The 19,576-nt window shown below is 43.1% G+C and overlaps 1 protein-coding gene across 1 annotated transcript in view; it reads right to left on the bottom strand.

The window, feature by feature from the left end:
• Positions 1-9,660: 9,660 nt before the first annotated feature.
• Positions 9,661-19,576, bottom strand: part of prkd1 (protein kinase D1) — a 66,935-nt gene continuing 57,019 nt past the window's right edge. Inside the window, exons 19-21 of the mRNA XM_078277400.1 lie at positions 18,414-18,520; positions 12,105-12,190; positions 9,661-9,888 (exon numbers count right to left, since the gene is read on the bottom strand). Of these exons, the coding sequence (XP_078133526.1) occupies positions 9,661-9,888; positions 12,105-12,190; positions 18,414-18,520 (421 nt within the window). The remainder of the gene's footprint in view (positions 9,889-12,104; positions 12,191-18,413; positions 18,521-19,576) is intronic.

The following is a 19,576-nucleotide window of genomic DNA, read 5'->3' as shown; positions in this document are numbered from 1 at the left end:
CCTAACCCCTAACCTAAAGCAACCCAACCCTAACCCCCCCTAACCCAACCCTAACCCAACCCAACCCTAACCTAACCCAACCCTAACCCAACCCAAACCTAACCCCCCCTAACCCTAACCCTAACCCAACCCAACCCTAACCTAACCCAACCCAACCATAACCCAACCCAACCCTAACCTAACCCTAACCCCAACCTAACCCAACTCAACCCAACCCAAACCTAACCCAACCCTAACGCCAACCTAACCCAAACCCTAACCCAAACCCTAACCCCTAACCTAACGCTAACCCTAACCCAACCCAAACCCAACCCAAACCTAACGCTAACCCTAACCCTAACCCAACCCAACCCTAACCCAACCCAAACCTAACCCAAACCTAACCCAAACCCTAACCCAACCCAAACCTAACGCTAACCTAACCCAAACCTAACCCAACCCAAACCTAACGCTAACCTAACCCTAACCGCATCAGTTTTGACAAACCAATCAAATCCATTTACAATCATTCATTAAGAACTCTTTTTTTTATTCATGAATTATGTAATAAAACGATATATATTTATTTATTATGGTGGCCTATGGATAAAAAATGTTGTACAAAACAAACGGTGGGATTGGTGACAGGCTCGTCAGCTGACTCTGGGGGCGGGCCCGGCCCCATACAGCCCGCCCATAACGCTGGGACTGTGTGTGTGTGTGTGTCTGTGTGTCTGTGTCTGTTTGTGTGTGTGTGTGTGTCTGTTTGTGTGTGTGTGTGTGTGTGTCTGTTTGTGTGTGTGTGTGTGTGTGTCTGTTTGTGTGTGTGTGTGTGTGTGTGTGTGTGTGTGTGTGTGTGTGTGTGTGTGTGTGTCTGTTTGTGTGTGTGTGTGTGTGTGTGTGTCTCTGTGTGTGTCTGTGCGTCTGTTTGTGTGTGTGTGTGTGTGTGTGTGTGTCTCTGTGTGTGTCTGTGCGTCTGTTTGTGTGTGTCTGTTTGTGTGTGTCTGTGTGTGTGCGTCTGTGTGTGTGTCACACACACACATAAAAAAAACACGTCTCCAAGTTGACTTTAAAATATCTTTATTTAAACATGATCCAGAAAAAAATACATCTTTAAAGTTTTCTGCAGGTAGCGAACACTTTGTGAACACTTCAGGCACAGACGCAAGCCAGAGGAGTGAAGCCACAGAACAAACAGTCACCCAGTCAGCAACACAGACACCGTCAGAGGAGTCACTCCTCCGCTAATACTGAGCTCAAACACACAGAAAACTCTTCATCCGTCACGTTTTATACACCAGGATTACACCTGGGACCTTTCTCACACAGGACGGTCCCTCGAGTCTCAGGCCAACCCGTTCTCATTCCTCACTCGTAGAATAAGGACGTTTGGACAGTGGCTGTCAGCGTCTGATGAGACGAAAAAGGCGTCTTTCAGCGTGTTTGTGTAACGCACCGGGGAGAGCAGCAGTTAGAGAGGATTTAGAGAGGAGTATGTAAGGAGGTTGGGAGGTTGGTTGGTTGGTTGGGGGGGGGTGGATGGGTCAAACACAGGACTTTCACCCAGGAGAGCGGGGTTCACGTCCAGCTTGTCACGCTTGCTATAGTCGCTTTTTTCTTTCCTCCAGCGTGTCACAGAACCGTACGCCCACCCACGACCCTTTCCTTAACGTAACTGCGTCAAAAGGGACGCCAATAGTCCCGACCAAGCGCGTTTACTTATAGCGCTAAAGGGGACGCCAATAGTCCCGACCAAGCGCGTTTACTTATAGCGCTAAAGGAGACTTTTAGCGTCAATAAGAACGACAAAGGCAGCTGACCAAGCGTCCATATTTTACGAGAGGAGTGTGAGAACGTGTTGCTTACGCTGGCTGCGTGGCGTGAGCGTGGCGTGAGCGTGGCGGCTGCGTGGCGTTTTCTATGTCTTTACACACCAGAAACGTGTCTGACGCGGCGCTGCTGCTGCTGTTAGCCTCGTCTGTACACATGGATGTGTCCCGTTGATTTACTGCACCCAAGCAGCAGTACACTTCATGTTAAACAGAAAAATAAACTGATCTGATTACAGCAAAGACGACGTCGGCAGTATTGACGGCAAAATAGGCTCCAGAATATTTCCTTCTGTGTTGACAGGTGCAATATATATTTTTTTTTTTTAAATTACATTTATAGCTGCATGTCAAAAGAGACTTCCAAACATCAACATGTCATTTATTAAATGTATTTGTGTCTAAACAACATATAAACATCTTTTCCTATTCTATGTTGTCTGGAAATGCTTCCAACGCGCTTGCGTGTCGCGTGAAAAATAGGCGTCGGTCCTATTTCTAGCATGCTCGCGTTTTGAGACGTGCGTGTCACGCAGGCAGTGTGCACGCTCTCACCTGTTACCATGGGAGCCGAAATAAAAACGGACACGCCACGCAGCCGACACGCTCACGCCACGCAGCCGACACGCTCACGCCACACAGCCGTCACGCTCACGCCACGCAGGCAGTGTGTAGCTGGTCTTAAATTAGATTAAATTAGCTGACACGCTCACGCCACGCAGCCGACACGCTCACGCCACGCAGCCGACAAGCTCACGCCACGCAGCCGCCACACGACACGCTCACGCCACACAGCCAACACGCTCACGCCACACAGCCAACACGCTCACGCCACGCAGCCGCCACGCTCACGACACGCTCACGCCACGCTGCCGACACGCTCACGCCACGCAGCCGACACGCTCACGCCACGCAGCCGACACGCTCACGCCACGCAGCCGACACGCTCACGCCACGCAGGCAGTGTGTAGCTGGTCTTAAATTAGATTTAAAAAACCTTTCATCTTGCAACAAGTCCTCCAAACCATTCCACGACATGAGTTGTTTGCTCCTAACCCAAGTAGACAACAAGGAAAGAAGGAAAGAAGAAGAATTTGTATATAATATAAAATGTATTTCAAAGTAGACGACATTACACCTCATAGTAGTCAGAACACGAAGCAGGGCCAGGTCCAGATTGACCTGAGCTAGTATCGACCCTTTGCAAACACGTCACACGACCACATGATGGCGCCATGACGGACGGTGGAAGTACAGGCTAAACAGTAGTGGACGAGCGGAAAGTTTCATAGCTTCAATCAGTTTGAAATACATAACACTAAATGAAGTTTTTGTCACTTTTGTCGCCCTAGTGTTGCCTTCCTACAAGTTTTTATTACTATTTCCGACCTATTCGTGCCGTACTTCCTTCTTTCTTCCGTCTTTTTCCAAGGTTTTGTCTCCTTTTCTCATCATCATCTAAATGTTCTCCAGGTCCAAGGCTGTTGTTGAGTAAATCTAGCGCTAACATCGCTGTATTCTTCCTCTTTATAGAGACTTATTCATGCTGGTTAGGGGGTACATGGCTTAAAGACACTGTTCAAATGGGTATAATTATTGAAAAAAGCTTCAGAACCGTCTGTCTGTCTGTCTGTCTGTCTGTCTGTCTGTCTGTCTGTCTGTCTGTCTGGTTTGGAGGACTGGTTGAAAGACTCACCGCCTGTACCGGAAATTAGCTACAGAGAGCAAAACCATTTTTTGATACCAGGGTGTAAACATGTTTAATTACACTTTGTAGTTAAACATTTTCACACCGCCTCAAGCAGCCACACTGTAGGAAGTGAAGTTCAGCCCGCACACATGACAAACATTTTCGGTATCTTTCGGATATGTAACTAATGACTATAATAAAAAAACACTTTACCTGACACAAGCTAGCGTTAGCTCAATTGAGTATCATGACAGTCAGTCGCTTAACTTTCTGTTAAAAGAGGGATTAAGAGCTCTTGTACTTCCAGTCATCTGCAGACTGATCTCATGACATGGCGTAACTATGACACGCCAATTCTTATGCCATTATTGTCGTGTTATCAAGACGCACACTCGCTTTTTAGCGTGTTTATCAACGCCGTTTGGCTTCTATTGACTTCCATTACCTTGCGGTATCGATGAATTTACGTCGTAACGTAGCGAAAGGGCAAAAATCTGCGTAGGGAGGTTGGTCGGGGTGGAGGATAGAGGATGGATACCCGAACCGAGCCCATCGGTGCCCGACGGTATCCGACGGGCTGGGCAGATATTTCGAAATGATGTTGGGGTTCAGGTCGGGCTCGGATATAAATATCTTAATGCCTGATCCGCACTCTAGTGGAGGATGGGTCAAACAACACAGGACTTTCACCCAGGAGACCGGGGATCGTGTCCCGCAAGTCACGTTTCCGAAACTTAACCGTAGCTTTCTTCTTGCGATAACACGCCAAGTGGCGTGTTTGTTTACGTCCGCTGTATACAGCGTAGACATACACGTGGATAGCTCAAAACACGCCAATTGGCTTAAGAAAGTGGGCGTGTATGTTTACACAAAGTCATGATGTCATGTTGCATCTGCAGCTTCTTTACAACAACAACATACACACAAAAAGCCGACATACACATCGCTGTTGGACCATTTGTAGACGCAATTACAAAACAAGTATTTCAACAAAATGCTTCTCTTTGAAGAGAAACTTCTTTGAGATGACATCTTTGTTCCAAGTGATGCTGAAATGTCAGAAGCATTGATCAGCGAGAGAGAGAGAGAGAGAGAGAGGCACGGAGAAGACAAGGCCATGAAGGCTTCAGAGAAACAGCCCTTATTTTTCAGATCTATGGCATTTTAATAATAATAATATAATAACCCCGATACATGCTGTGCTCCTTTGTCTCTGTATGGGAAGAGTTCAAAATGTGGCACTTCAACTTTGCCTTGCTTATCGGTAAACATACGTCTCTTCGAGCATGACGGGAAGCCTTTTGTGAACCATTACCGTCCGCTGAGCAGCACAAAGGCCAATAAACTATAAACTTTTAAAATTAATTTGCAGTGATCATTACTGTACAGCCGCCCACTGTGCACTCCAGTGGAAAAAGACTATGTGGGAGGAACATGAAATAAAATGTGACATTTTGAATGCTTTCGTATCAAATCATTTGAAAAAAAAAGTCAGAAGTCATGTTTTATCAAGAGTGCAGAAAGTTAAAAAAACTTTTAAACGTTCTCAGTTTTTTTTTACTGCATGAACGCCAGGAATGCAGCAAGCCAGATGGAGATGTCCTTTCAATTAATTCAACACAACAAGCTCAGTTTTCCAATGCTTAAGAAACTATTGTTGGCAAAAACAATGTCACAAAGTGATGGCGTCAACCGTTTTCTGACTCACTGCTATTAACCACACACTGTCAACATTTTCACCGTATATATTCACGGTACTATGCTGGCAGCAGCTTCACCAGTAAACTACTGTTTATTTATAGTATGCATACTGTACGTAGCAGAAGATAAACCAAAACGTAGCAATGTAAATATAGCCCAAGAGCGTCATCTAAAGGCCCTGACACACCAACACGACAGCTGACCGTCGGCAGAAAAGGTGGAAAAGTGCCTCAGAACACACTGAATCGACGCCGACTTGAGCGTACGAAGTAATACATCTCCATAACAGCAGGCGGCGCTAAAATGAAACCCGGAAATGACGAACGCGTCACGTGGGTCTGGCTTAATTGAAATGAATGAATGAAATAAATTTCGAAAACGAAAATAGTAAGCGAGAAATACGCCGTGAATCTGAAGACTGAATAGGTCTTCATTTCAGATCGACAAAGGTCAGTTTAAAAGATTTTCGTCCCGCTCATCCCGCTCGTCATTTCCGGGTTAGCGCTCCACCAATCAGATTGGTCATTGAGTCCGACGGCCCGCCCTCCTATTCAACATGTCAAATCGGCCCAAATGAAAGCCGACGGCTTCTCCGACTGACGACGGTGTCACGGTTGTTAGTTCTGTTCTGTTTCCTGTTTTATTTTGAAGTCCGTCTTGTCTCCCTTGTTCTGTCTAGTTTACTTCCTGTCTTTTGTTTTCACGCCTGTTTGATTGTTCTGCCCTGATTTGTTTCACCTGTTGATCACCTGTTTCTTGTTAGTCCTTGTTTACCTGTGTATTTAGTCTCGGTGTTGTCTTTGTCTTGTGTGGGAGCATTACGTCTCTGTTGGATGCTGTCTCTGTCCTGTCGTGGATTCTGTTTTTGTATACCGTGCTGATCTTTCCTGTTGTGGATTTTCCGTTTGTTCCTGCCTGGCTACCTTCCTGAGGACTTTGTGTAAGACTCTTTTTTGTTAATAAATTACCTCTTAACTGCATTTGGGTCCAAGCCTTTCCTGACAAACCGTGACAGACGGCACTGAGCACACCGAACAGACTCGAGTCACGACCTCGCCAGACTGTCCAATGGCCGATTATCGTATTGGTGTGTCAGAGCCTTAAGAAAGAGAGAAAATGCTTCTTAAAGCTTCATGAAGCTTTATTCGGCTGTCACTAGAGCGTTCCTAATGCTGCCTCCCTGTGGTCCAAACAGCCTTAAAATAAATCAAAATCTCACAAAGATTAAAAGAAAAAAATGAAAACCCTGGTGATGCAAAAACATCTAAACATTTCTATCAGTATTGGATAATTGCAGGTACAGTAATCGGACAAATACAACCAGATATATACTGACAAACTCAAACATTTGCGTCTTGGTTTTTTGGTATTCGTTGGCACAGTTGTTGTTTTTTGAGAGATTGAGCATCTTCATTCCAAAATGCTACATATCCATTTTCAGAAAACAAAAAGGTCCCTGAAACATAAAGTACTCCATCATCATAGTGAATAGTTTTTCCTTCACGCAGTCTGTGTACTTGTTTATTTTGGATACCTCCTTTTGGAATAAAAACCCCTTGACATTTCATTGCTACCCTACAAAAGCAAACATCAGAAAACTAAATATGTTAACTGTGCTTTGTAGAGTTTATATTCTATAAAGAGAAGACATGTATAGCTTTAAATAATTACACATTACACGCAAATAAAACCCTTTGTCATAGCTCAAGTTGTACGCTGATGACGCTATTCTTAGTTTTTGTGCTTTGGATCGGTACAATTATTTTCTTCAGAGCCCCTAAAGACACTTTTCTCGTGAGTATGCAAAAGTATCTTGTGCTCACGAGAAACCAAACGTAGGCTAGCAAAATGATGCTAATGAAGTACTGCTAACATTTCACATTAACAAGAAACGTTTTCGTGCACAGAAAAAAGGTTTTCGTGCTCACAAGTGAGGTTTTCGTGCTCACAAGAGAGGTTTTCGTGCTCACAAGAGAGGTTTTCGTGCTCACAAGTGAGGTTTTCGTGCTCTCAAGAAAGAAAGAAAATAATTTTCCATGTCCCTTTCGGGCACATGTGTCCAACTCAAGGCTCGCGGGCCAAATCTGGCCCCTTGCAGATTTAGTTTTGGTTGCTTTTTTCAATATTTGTCGTTTTTCCCCGACGCTTCTGACACTTTTATAAATGTTTTTGCCATTCACGTTATCCTATAATGGCTAAGGACCTTTTTCTGACGTTTTTAGGGCTTTATGACGGCCAAACTGTAAGTGAGAAAGCTATATGAGACATGCAATAATACAGTCAACATATTTGACTTTTTCTCTTAAATAAAAGCAAGTCAGTAAACTCTACATCTCTGGCCCTTGACGTGATTCTCATTTTCCAGTCTGGCCCTTATTGAAAATGAGTTTGACACACCTGCTTTAGGGGCTCTCTGTAAAGTCACTGTTGATTAATATATACATTACTTCATTGATCAAACATTTAAACATTTATCCTACGAGAGGTCTAATTCCACTAAATTAGCAAAAAACCCGCCTTAATAAGTGTTAACGATCGGCCTCGGTGCTTCATGCTTTACGTCATTTAAAGCCATGGCTTGGTTCTATAACTTGACCATAATCATAAGTATAAAGTATTTCATAATATAATAATATATAGAAAAAAGATGATTATATGAGAGGCACAAACTGGGAGTTTTCACGTTTTCCAAATGTAAATGAAAGCTGCTTTATTGTAACATCTGTTTTCTGATTGTCTGAAGCAGTCGTGCAGCTTTAGTCTCTCTCATAAATAACTCAATGAGTCAATGCTGAACATATCTATTTTGATTTGTAATTATGACTCAGCATTTCACAGGAGATCTGTCTAAATACCTAAAGGTTTTGAGATTTGTTTTCCTGTAGTAAATGCCATGTGCTTCTCCAACATCTTCCTAATTACGACCCATTTTCTGGTTGAATGGGCTGTAAATTATGCAGTCAGTGAAGAGAATTACATTTTTTGTTTTAACCTGGTTTTAGTAAACATTTTGATATTTAAAATGTCTTCTCTCTTGGGTTAAGGATTGTGGGTAGTGTAGTCCTTCTCCATAAGCTTGCAAATAAAACATGTTTTTCTTAAAACATGTTTGATTTCATGCGGACTTCTAGCTTCTACGGGAGCAGAAACCTTTTGTTTCACATCCTCAGAGCGGATGGTTTAGACGTTATGGTTAGTCTACCTGTTCTCACTCCCAACTCGTAAAATACTGATGCTTGGTCAGTGTCTCTCAGCGTCAGATACTGACGCACAAATCACCCTTCAGCGTCGGTATTGAACGCACTGGGTGGAGCAGCAGCTTGACCGTGGCGCTGTAAGATGACGTAGTATTAAGAGAGACAACGGTAGAGAGTAGTATGTAGAGAGACAACAGTAGAGAGTAGTATGTAGAGAGACAACGGTAGAGAGTAGTATGTAGAGAGACAACAGTAGAGAGTAGTATGTAGAGAGAGACAACAGTAGAGAGTAGTATGTAGAGAGACAACAGTAGAGAGTAGTATGTAGAGAGTAGTATGTAGAGAGACAACAGTAGAGAGTAGTATGTAGAGAGTAGTATGTAGAGAGACAACAGTAGAGAGTAGTATGTAGAGAGACAACGGTAGAGAGTAGTATGTAGAGAGACAACAGTAGAGAGACAACAGTAGAGAGTAGTGTGTAGAGAGAGACAACGGTAGAGAGACAACAGTAGAGAGTAGTATGTAGAGAGACAACAGTAGAGAGTAGTATGTAGAGAGACAACAGTAGAGAGACAACAGTAGAGAGACAACAGTAGAGAGACAACAGTAGAGAGTAGCATGTAGAGAGACAACAGTAGAGAGTAGTGTGTAGAGAGAGACAACGGTAGAGAGACAACAGTAGAGAGTAGTATGTAGAGAGACAACAGTAGAGAGTAGTGTGTAGAGAGAGACAACGGTAGAGAGTAGTATGAAAGACCGAAAATCTACGTAAGGAGATATTTTGGGGTAGTGGATGGGTCAAACAACACAGGACTTTCACCCAGGAGACCGGAGTTCTTGTCCCTCGTGTCATTTTGTAACCCCACCATCTTTTCCTAAACCCAACTGTCCCGTTCTTGTGCCGCATGTCAGTTAAATGTACTTCCCGACCCAGAGCGTTAAAAAGTGACGCCCAGATTCCCGACCAAGCGCGTCTAAATGTGACGCTAAAGGAGACTTTTTGCGTCAACAACAAACGCCAAAGGTACCGGACCAAGCGCCACTTTTTGACGCGATGGGAGTGAGAATGTGTTGAACAACACTGATGAGCTCTATAGCTTACTAATAAACGACCCTTATTTGGTTCAATGGGCTGTGAATTAAGCAGTGAAAGACAGTGTTTTGCTAGTAGTCGTTTGGATTTAACGGCTTTTTTAAATGTCTCCTCCCTCGTTTTGATTTTGTGCTTTTGTTAGATGTGTTGTGGTTGGCGTTTTCCTTGTCCTCAGAGTTCACTGACCCTCTCGCTGAGGGTCTCCAGCTCCTGTTCGCCATGGCAACGCTCCGTCATCTGACCGCCGTCGCAGCGGGGACCGTTGTCGAGGTACGCTGGGTAGTCGAGGCCGCTGAGCTGCGCGTGGTGATGCCAGCGCAGGTCGTCGCTCTCGTGCGTGATGTACCGCTCGTTCATCCGGGATTCCAGGTTCCTCAGGTCCAGCCACATCTGGTAGTCCTGGTGGAGAAACCAAACACACCCTCAGACATTAAACCACATCTGGTAGTCCTGGTGAGGAAACCAAACACACCCTCAGACATTAAACCACATCTGGTAGTCCCGGTGGGGAAACCAAACACACCCTCAGATATTTTAACCATATCTAGTAGTCCTGATGGAGAAACCAAACACACCCTCAGACAGTAAACCACATCTGGTAGTCCTGGTGGATAAACCAAACACACCCTCAGACATTAAACCACATCTGGTAGTCCCGGTGGGGAAACCAAACACACCCTCAGACATTAAACCACATCTGGTTGTCATGGTGGGAAAACCAAACACACCCTCAGACATTAAACCACATCTGGTAGTCCTGGTGGATAAACCAAACACACCCTCAGACATTAAACCACATCTGGTAGTCCCGGTGGGGAAACCAAACACACCCTCAGACATTAAACCATATCTGGTAGTCCTGGTGAGGAAACCAAACACACCCTCAGACATTAAACCATATCTGGTAGTCCTGCTGGTTGTCCTGGTGGAGAAACCAAACATACCCTCAGAGAGTAAACCACATCTGGTAGTCCTGGTGGAGAAACCAAACACATCCTCAGAGAGTAAACCACAGACTGTTCTGTATAAACTGACTATTTGTCAAAAATGTTTTTTCAGTTGATAACTTTTTGTCGCCCTTTCGTCATTTTTTTATGCTTCTTTTGACAGTTCATTTATTTATTTATTTTTGACACTTTTTACCGTTGCTGCGTCCGGAGCTTAGCAGCGCCCAAGACGATTGTGATTGGTTCACAGAAATGCAAACAATCCCACAATATATCTGCGGTGTAGCAAGACCTTTAGAGCTGAAAATGCGTCAAAAACATCACAGAATGCGCCAAAAAACGTTCACAAAAGATAAAAGAAAAGAAAGTGATGAAAAATAGCTAACCAAAAACGTCAAAAAGGTTGAAAGCGTCATAAAAACAAGTATGATATGTACAGATATTTAGGCATTAATCAAACGGCTTGACAAATAGTGCAGGTGCTGTAAATGGAGCACGCCCCTGGACCCACCTCCCTCAAGGTTTGGGCTGAGTCCAAATGTTTTAAATGTGTCTGGCTCTGCCTCTGCTGTTCAGGAGTACATCCCATGTCCCTCATTTTATACCTCCTCGCTTGAACCGGAAGTCGTTCTGCTCCATGAGGAGCTAGGATGGAAGATTGAGGAGGGATCTCTGAGGAGCTATGAGCGAGGATGGAGGAGGGATCTCTGAGGAGCTATGAGCGAGGATGGAGGAGGGCTCTCTGAGGAGCTATGAGTGAGGATGGAGGAGGGCTCTCTGAGGAGCTATGAGTGAGGATGGAGGAGGGATCTCTGAGGAGCTATGAGCGAGGATGGAGGAGGGATCTCTGAGGAGCTATGAGCGAGGATGGAGGAGGGATCTCTGAGTAGCTACGAGCGAGGATGGAGGAGGGATCTCTGAGGAGCTATGAGTGAGGATGGAGGAGGGATATCTGATGAGCTATGAGTGAGGATGGAGGAGGGATCTCTGAGGAGCTACGAGCGAGGATGGAGAAGGGATCTCCGAGGAACTATGAGCGAGGATGGAGGAGGGATCTCTGAGGAGCTATGAGCGAGGATGGAGGAGGGAATCTCTGAGGAGCTACGAGCGAGGATGGAGGAGGAATCTCTGAGGAGCTACGAGCGAGGATGGAGGAGGGATCTCTGAGGAGCTATGAGCGAGGATGGAGGAGGGATGGAGGAGGGATCTCTGAGGAGCTATGAGCGAGAATGGAGGAGGGATGGAGGAGGGATGGAGGAGGGATGGAGGAGGGATGGAGGAGGGATGGAGGAGCTATGAGCGAGGATGGAGGAGGGATCTCTGAGGAGCTATGAGCGAGAATGGAGGAGGGATGGAGGAGGGATCTCTGAGGAGCTATGAGCGAGGATGGAGGAGGGATGGAGCTATGAGCGAGGATGGAGGAGGGATCTCTGAAGAGCTATGAGCGAGGATGGAGGAGGGATCTCTGAGGATCTATGAGCGAGGAAGGAGTCAAGGAAGCAGTTTAAGTAAAGTGAGCTGAGCTCAGGTTAATGCTGGTTGAAGGACACCTTAACTATGTGTCACTTTTCTTCTGTTGGTTTTCTCTCAATTTCGCTAATTTAACATTCACATGAATTCAGCAACAATGCTTCAGAATAAATGTGTGATTTTTATTGTGAATCTTACCTGTAACCAGGGGTGACTGAGAGTCTTGTCGACACTGTATCTCTTCCTCATCTTTACCTGCAGCAGGTTGTTAATCAGGTCAATAGCTGCAAGGAAGGAAGAGGAAGGAAGGAAGGAAGAGGAAGGAAGGAAGGAAGGAAGGAAAAAGAGGGAAGGGGAAGGAAGAGGAAGGATGGAAGGAAGGAAGAGGAAGGAAGGAATGAAGAGGAAGGAAGGAAGGAAGGAAGGAAGGAACAGGAAGGAAAGGGAAGGAAGAAAGGAAGGAAGAGGAAGGAAGGAAGGAAGGAAGAAAGAGGAAGGAAGGAAGAGGAAGGATGGAAGAGGAAGGAAGAGGAAGGAAGGAAGGAACAGGAAGGAAAGGAAGGAAGGAAGAGGAAGGAAGGAAGAGGAAGGAAGAGGAAGGAAGAGGAAGAAGTGATGAGTAGAGCTGTAACAATTCCAAATTATACAGTACAATTAATTGTCAGTTTGATTCATTTCTTTATGTATTGTGTATATGTATGTATGTATGTATATGTATGTATATTACGTTATTTCTTTATGTATTGTGTATATGTATGTATATTACGTTATCAAACTACAGTTCTGAATGAACTCAGGGTACACCTTGTTTATATCACTGTCATGTGACCCAGATAATGTGGTAACACAGGTACACAGCCTATGAAGGTAACCATGCCTCTGAATGATCATAAAAACATAGTATTTAAGGAGATGATACACCGTCTCGTCTCATTGGCGTGAACTGGCAGCTGGCCAATCGTTTACAATCGTCTTGCGTGACTCTTTGGTCTTTAAAAACATCTGGATTCTTGCAGAACTGATCATTTATTGATCTTAAGTGACAAAAACATTGTTAAAAGTGACAAAAACGTCAAAAAAGTGACAAATGTCGGGATGATCTTCAAAAATGCCAGGAAAAGTGATAAAAACATCAAAAACATGGGAAAAGTTTTAAAAAAAAAACGTTGAAACAGCACAGAAAAGTTAAAAACTTCGAAAAAAGTGACAAAAGTGTCGAAAAAGACGACCAAAAAGTGGAGCGAGTGTCCCACAGAGGGAGGGAGGGAGGGAGGGAGGGGAAGGAGGGGAGGCAGGATGTAGGGAGGGGAAGGAGGGAGGGAGGGAGGGAGAGAGAGAGGGAGGGAGGGGAAGTAAGGGAGGGAGGGGAAGGAAGGGAGGGAGGGAGGGAGGGAGCGAGGGATGGGAAGGATGTAGGGAAAGGAGGGAGGGAGGTAGGAAAGGAGGGAGGGGAAGAAAGGGAAGGAGGGGAAGGAAGGGAGGGAGGGAAGGATGTAGGGAAAGGAGGGAAGGATGTAGGGAAAGGAGGGAGGGAGGTGGGAAGGGAAGGAGGGAGGGAGGGCGGGAGGGATAGAGTGAGGGGAAGGAAGGGAAGGATGTAGGGAAAGGAGGGAGGGAGGTAGGGAAGGGAGGAGGTAGGGAAAGGAGGGGAGGATGTAGGGTCAGGGCCCCCCTGTGGTGCGGGGCCAGATGGGGCTAATGAGCAAAGCTAACATGATGTTAACATTTCTTCAGGGGTCAGCGGTCTGAAGAGCTCTGGGACCCCGGGCCCCTCAGGTCTGCGGGGGCCCTCCATCGCTCGGCATTATGCACATGAATGGACCTGCACAAGAATACCTCCCCCCCCCCCCGAATCTGTCCCTCTATAGCTCTCTTTCCAAGAAACTGCCGGGCGGGACTCTTGCTGCTTCTCAAGGTTTTTTCTCTCACATATTTCTCTCTCTCGCCCTTCTTCCCTCCTCCCTCTCTCTCAGACGAGTCACATGACCGGCTTAAAGCTGGACTTTTGTTTGGGGTTTTTCAGCAGCAGCGGGGTCGAAGGATGGCGATGTCCGTCTGTACAACTCTGGCCAGATTTTACCGTGATTCTCAACATTCTTTAGTTGTTGTTGCAGGTTGCACAATTCTCCAAGAAAATCTTAATCTCATAATATATACTGGAGATATATATATATATATATATATATATATATATATATATATATATATATATATATATATATATATATATATACATATATACATATATATATATATATATATATATATATATATATATATGTATATATTATATACATACATACATACACACACACACACACACACACACAGTGTATATATACTGTGTTTATACTATCACGTAATTTACAACCCCCCCCAATTATCAAAACTGCTTTTTCTGACGTTTATGTCTCATTTTGAGGTTTTTTTGGACTCTTTTGAAAAATATAGTTTTTTCAGCTCATTTGTCGCCTTGTTTGAGTTTCTTCGATTTCTTTGGCGCTTTTTTGAGATCTCCACTTTTGAGCTAAATTGAAATTTTTTGCATATCAAACACCTGGAAGCATTGACGGAGTACATCTCTCTGCGTAGTGTCCCCTCTACGTTCATATTCAAGTGTCTCCGTTGTAAAACAGGAATCGTGTTCGTGGGCAGACGGACTGAATGACTTCTATACCAGAATCCATTTAAAAGTGTCTTCTTTAAGAAGTGATCTTTTGCAAATGCAGTTTCGTTGGCGCACTAAAAGAGTTTGTCCTCTGACATTTAATCCTCCCGCGGCTGACAGAAAAAGCTTATTTTGAAGTGCAGCCGGAGTCTCTGCAGCGGGATGAGGAGGTGGAAAGGGGAGCAGCGAGAGAGAGAGAGTGAGTCAGGCTGATTGAAACCTGTCTCAGAGACAGGACGATTCCCGGCCAACACAAACACATCTAGAGACAATGACGGCGCCTAAACATGAGTCACGCAACGTGTTGCATGTTTTCTCTGGCGTTGACGAAGACTTGGGTGTATTTTGCACGGGGGGTTTCTCAAGAAAATTGTTTTTTTGACACTTTGACGTTTTTTTTGCCTTTTTCAGGTTTGTTTTTTAGATATTTTTGTTGCCTTTTTTAGTTATTATTTCGAACCTTTTGTTGCATTTAGTTGCATTGTTTTTTTTAAACATTTCTGTCAAATAAAAAAATAAAAAAATAAAAGAAAATGTAGACGTTTTTGTTGCGTCTTTCTTAACATTTTTTTCGCATTTCTTTCGGGTTTTTTTCCAAAGTTTTGTATCTTCTTCCAACATTTGTCACTTTGTTTGTTGTGTCTCTTTTGGTCATTTGTGTTTCCTTCGGGCTTGTTTTGTGGTCATTTGGCGTCCCATTTGGCGTTTCTCTGGCGTTGAGGAAGACTTGCGTGTATTTTGCACGGGAGGGGGGGGGGTTCTCAAAATAATGTTTTTTGGACATTTTAACGTTTTTTTCTTCCTCTTTCAGGTTGGTTTTTTAGATATTTTTGTTGCATTTTTAAGGTATTATTTTGAACCGTTTGTTGCATTTAGCAATTTAGCATTTTTTTTTTTACATTTTTGTCACATAAAAAAAAAAAAATATTATATGGACACTTTTTGTGACTTTTTTATGCTGAAAAGGTAAAAACAACGTCAAAGAAATTTTCCAAAAAAGCAACAAAAATGTCTGTTCTTTTTTTTTTTTAGACATTTTAGACAGATATTTTTGTTGCATTTTTGACATTTATTTTAAAGGTTTTTTTCCGCTTTTTTAACTTATTTTTTCGAAGATTTTGTTGCGTTTTTTAGTTACATATTATTTCAACATTTGTTTCATTTAAAAAATAAATTTTAGACGTTTTTGTTGCATTTTTAAAAAAGATTTTTTTCGCCTTTTTTAGTATTTTTTCCAAAGTTTTTGGATCTTCTTCCAACATTTGTAGCTTTTCTGGGTTGTGCGTCTCTATGTAGTCGTGTTGTCTCTTTTTTGGTCATTTGTGTTTCATTCGGGCTTGTTTTGGGTCTCTGTGGTCATTTGGCGTCTCTTTGTAGTCGTTTTGTGTCTCTTTGTGGTCAGTTTGCGTCTCTTGTTCACATTCATTTTGGACCTCTTTTATCACCATATCTGTGTCTAAAACGTTGGAAAAGCTAGAGCAGCTAATCAATAAATAACACTCAGAAAGCCTAAAGACAAAACCTTAAAGCTAGAGAAGTCCAACTACAATTAGATCTGAGTAAAGCCTTTTTTAAAGATCAGTTTTTTGGTATGTTTAAGCCTTTATTTGACAAGACAGCTTTGACTTGAAAGGGGAGAGAGAGGGAACGACATGCAGCAAAGGGCCACAGGCTGGAATTGAACACGCAACGGCTGCTACGAGGTCTTTTATTCCGTTTAGTGCTGCACCTAACCTTATAATTGCAGGAAACCCTCTAAATACAACATTAGGAAGAAATAACCTGCTGACTAGCGTGCACGATACGAGGGCAATATGCGGCAACGTTGTTGAATTTCGTGATAGTCAGGCTGATTGAAACCTGTCTCAGAGACAGGACGATTCCCGGCCAACACAAACACATCTAGAGACAATGACGGCGCCTAAACATGAGTCACGCAGCAGCAGAACAACGGGCTGCAAGGACAACGTGTTGCATGTTTTCTCTGGCGTTGACGAAGACTTGGGTGTATTTTGCGCGGGGAGGTTTCTCAAGAAAATGTCACAAAATACAATTTCCCCGGACGTTTTCCGTCGCTCCGTGTGATTTTGTGTCTTTGTGGGTCGTGTGTCTCTACGTAGTCGTGTTGTGTCTCCCTCTACGTTCATTTCCAACGTTTTTGGCGCCTTTTTCGAGTATTATTTGGACACTTTTTGGACGTTTTTTTTGCTGAAAAAGGTAAAAAAAAAAAGTCAAAGAAATGTCCAAAAAAAGGCGACAAAAATGTCTAAAAAAATCTGGAAAAAAGTTTTTTTTTAGATATATTAGATGTCGCATTTTCTACATTTATTTTAAGGGGGTTTTTCGCCTTTTTTTTAGTTATTTTTTCAACATTTCTGTTGCATTTAAAAAATACATTTTAGACGTTTTTGTTGCATTTTTTTAAAAAAAAAAATTCGCCTTTTTAGACGTTTTTATTGTGTTTTTTAACTTTTTTTTTTTAATGTTTTTTTTCCCACCTTTTTTATTTATTTTTGTTCAAAGTTTTTGTATCTTCCTCCAACATTTGTCGCTTAGTTTGACTTGTTTTTTTTAAAGGTTTTTTTTCCGCATTTTTTTGTTATTTTTCCAACGTTTTTGTGGGTTTTAGTTGCAGATTTTTTTAACATTTGTCACATTTAAAATAATTTTTTAGACATTATATGTATACTGACAGGAAGGAATTATAACCTGCGGACGCAACTACAAACATGGCTGAGAATGATCAGAAACATGAATAAGGTGTTTACATGCCACATAATCCCGATTTCTGGATTGCTCCAGCTGTCTTGTCCAGATTTCTAAAAACCAGGGTTTTTAAGAGACATTAAATGGTAATGTGGGTATTTGTCAACCTGTTTTGATCCCCATGCATTTGTGTCTAAGTGACTAATGTGAACAACGATCTTTGAAACTGGTCCAGTATCGAGCAAGAACAGAGTTACCGGGAGCTGTGAACCAAGCTGTAATGTAACCCTACAGGACAGATGTTCAGCGTCCGTTAGTGTCCACTAAAAGTTCTGTTTTAGCCGCTGACAGACTCAGATTCTTATTCTAAGTGTCTGACAACATTATGAAAGGATCCCTACAGAGATAGACCTTTGAGTTAAAGAGTAAGATCCTTTTAGTTTAACATGAAACAGCCCTGATATCGCCATCACCAAACTACACCAGACTCCATGTAAATAATCAGGACTTTTAGCGTGTATAGAGCCAGCATATCTCCACCAGACTCCATGTAAATAATCAGGACTTTTAGCGTGTATAGAGCCAGCATATCTCCACCAGACTCCATGTAAATAATCAGGACTTTTAGCGTGTATAGAGCCAGCATATTTCCACCAGACTCCATGTAAATAATCAGGACTTTTAGCGTGTATAGAGCCAGCATATCTCCACCAGACTCCATGTAAATAATCAGGACTTTTAGCGTGTATAGAGCCAGCATATCTCCACCAGACTCCATGTAAATAATCAGGACTTTTAGCGTGTATAGAGCCAGCATATCTCCACATGTAAATGTGTGAATTAAGGGTTTATTTCAACCAAACCAGAGTGGTGATTGTTGGAACAGTGGAAAGATGAACCAAGACGGCTTTTGGTAGTTTTATTTTGTTTCTGTCCACTTTGAATGAAGTGTGTTTTACGATGATAAAAGTCCTGATTATTTACATGGAGTCTGGTGGGTTTGGTGATGGTGACTTCGGGGCTGTTTTCATGTTCAAGGCTATGTTTTTGGGTGAAGCCAGAGGTCAAGCTTTGAAGAACCTTTTCGGATTTTGGATCAAATTTCAGATCCACTCAGCAGCGATGTTACGTACCTTCCTGGGAAACCTTCTTCCAAGGATGAGGAGGGTACATGAAGGCAGCGTTCTGGATCTGATCGTTGATATCTTCGTCTTCATTGAAAGGGAATGTCCCGCTGAGACTGCAGCACAGACGGGAAAAAAAACAAGGAGTTTGACATAAAATACGGAAAATATATTCCAGAATTAAACTGTAATTCAGTGAATAGTTATGTGATGGTGTCATAGTTTGCTTTTAGGTTTAATATTCTTGTCTTTTGTTGGTCAACATTTGCTGAGGACTACAAGTTACAACTAAAAGAAGAAAATGATAATTAAAAAACAGCGGAGTCGTTCGTCAACGGGCCGGCTCAATTGCTGGCGTAACGTTTTCGGAGCAGATGCAGAGCAGCTTCCACCATCATGGCGTCTCGTTCAGAATACGATCTCATATTGGACTAAAACAGGTCACTGAAACGTGTTTCTGAAAACATTGTAAGAGAGAAATAGGCCGTGCAGTTGCTGAATCGGTCTTCATTTCACATCAACAAAAGGTCAGTTTAAAAGATTTTCATCTACTTCTACTGGATAGTCGTGTCGCGTTCAACGGATATATTTGCATAAAGATGGGCATCGGCCAGCTTCTTGACGCCTTCTTGGGATGCTTTGCGGGCGCGTTAAAGTTGCTTGACTTCACCCATAGGAATAACATGACAGAAATGTTGCACGGCCAGGTGGATCTGCTCTGTAACCTGCAGGGTGTGTTGCTAACCCCTAACCCCCATTGCGAGTGCAGTGTAGCCAAAGTGTAAGTGATTATCTAAAAGAAAAAAAGCATATTGGACGTAAACAAACGTCAAACTGAGAGTAAAATCATGCATCGTGTAAAGGCCCAGACACACCGACCAGACGGCCGACCGTCGGCAGAAAAGCCAGTTGGGCTGATCAGTCTCCCCGAGTTGGTCCAAAAAATGCCACAGGACACACCGAAGAGACGAGACGTAATACGTCTCCATAACAGCAGGCGGGGCTAATCTGGATTGTCCCCAGAAATGAAAACTGGCAGCAACCAGGTGACGAACGTGTAACGTGGGTCTGGTTTCTCCAGAAATGGTCATGGCGTCTCGTTCAGAATACGATCTCAACAAAATAAAATAAGACAAAAAGCATTTTGTGAAAAACATCTGAAACTCTCGTGT

This window comes from Sander vitreus, chromosome 20, assembly GCF_031162955.1.
Source record: "Sander vitreus isolate 19-12246 chromosome 20, sanVit1, whole genome shotgun sequence".
NCBI lineage: Eukaryota > Metazoa > Chordata > Actinopteri > Perciformes > Percidae > Sander > Sander vitreus.
The sequence above is the reverse complement of the archived record's forward strand: the minus strand, read 5'-3'. Positions and strand labels throughout refer to the sequence as shown.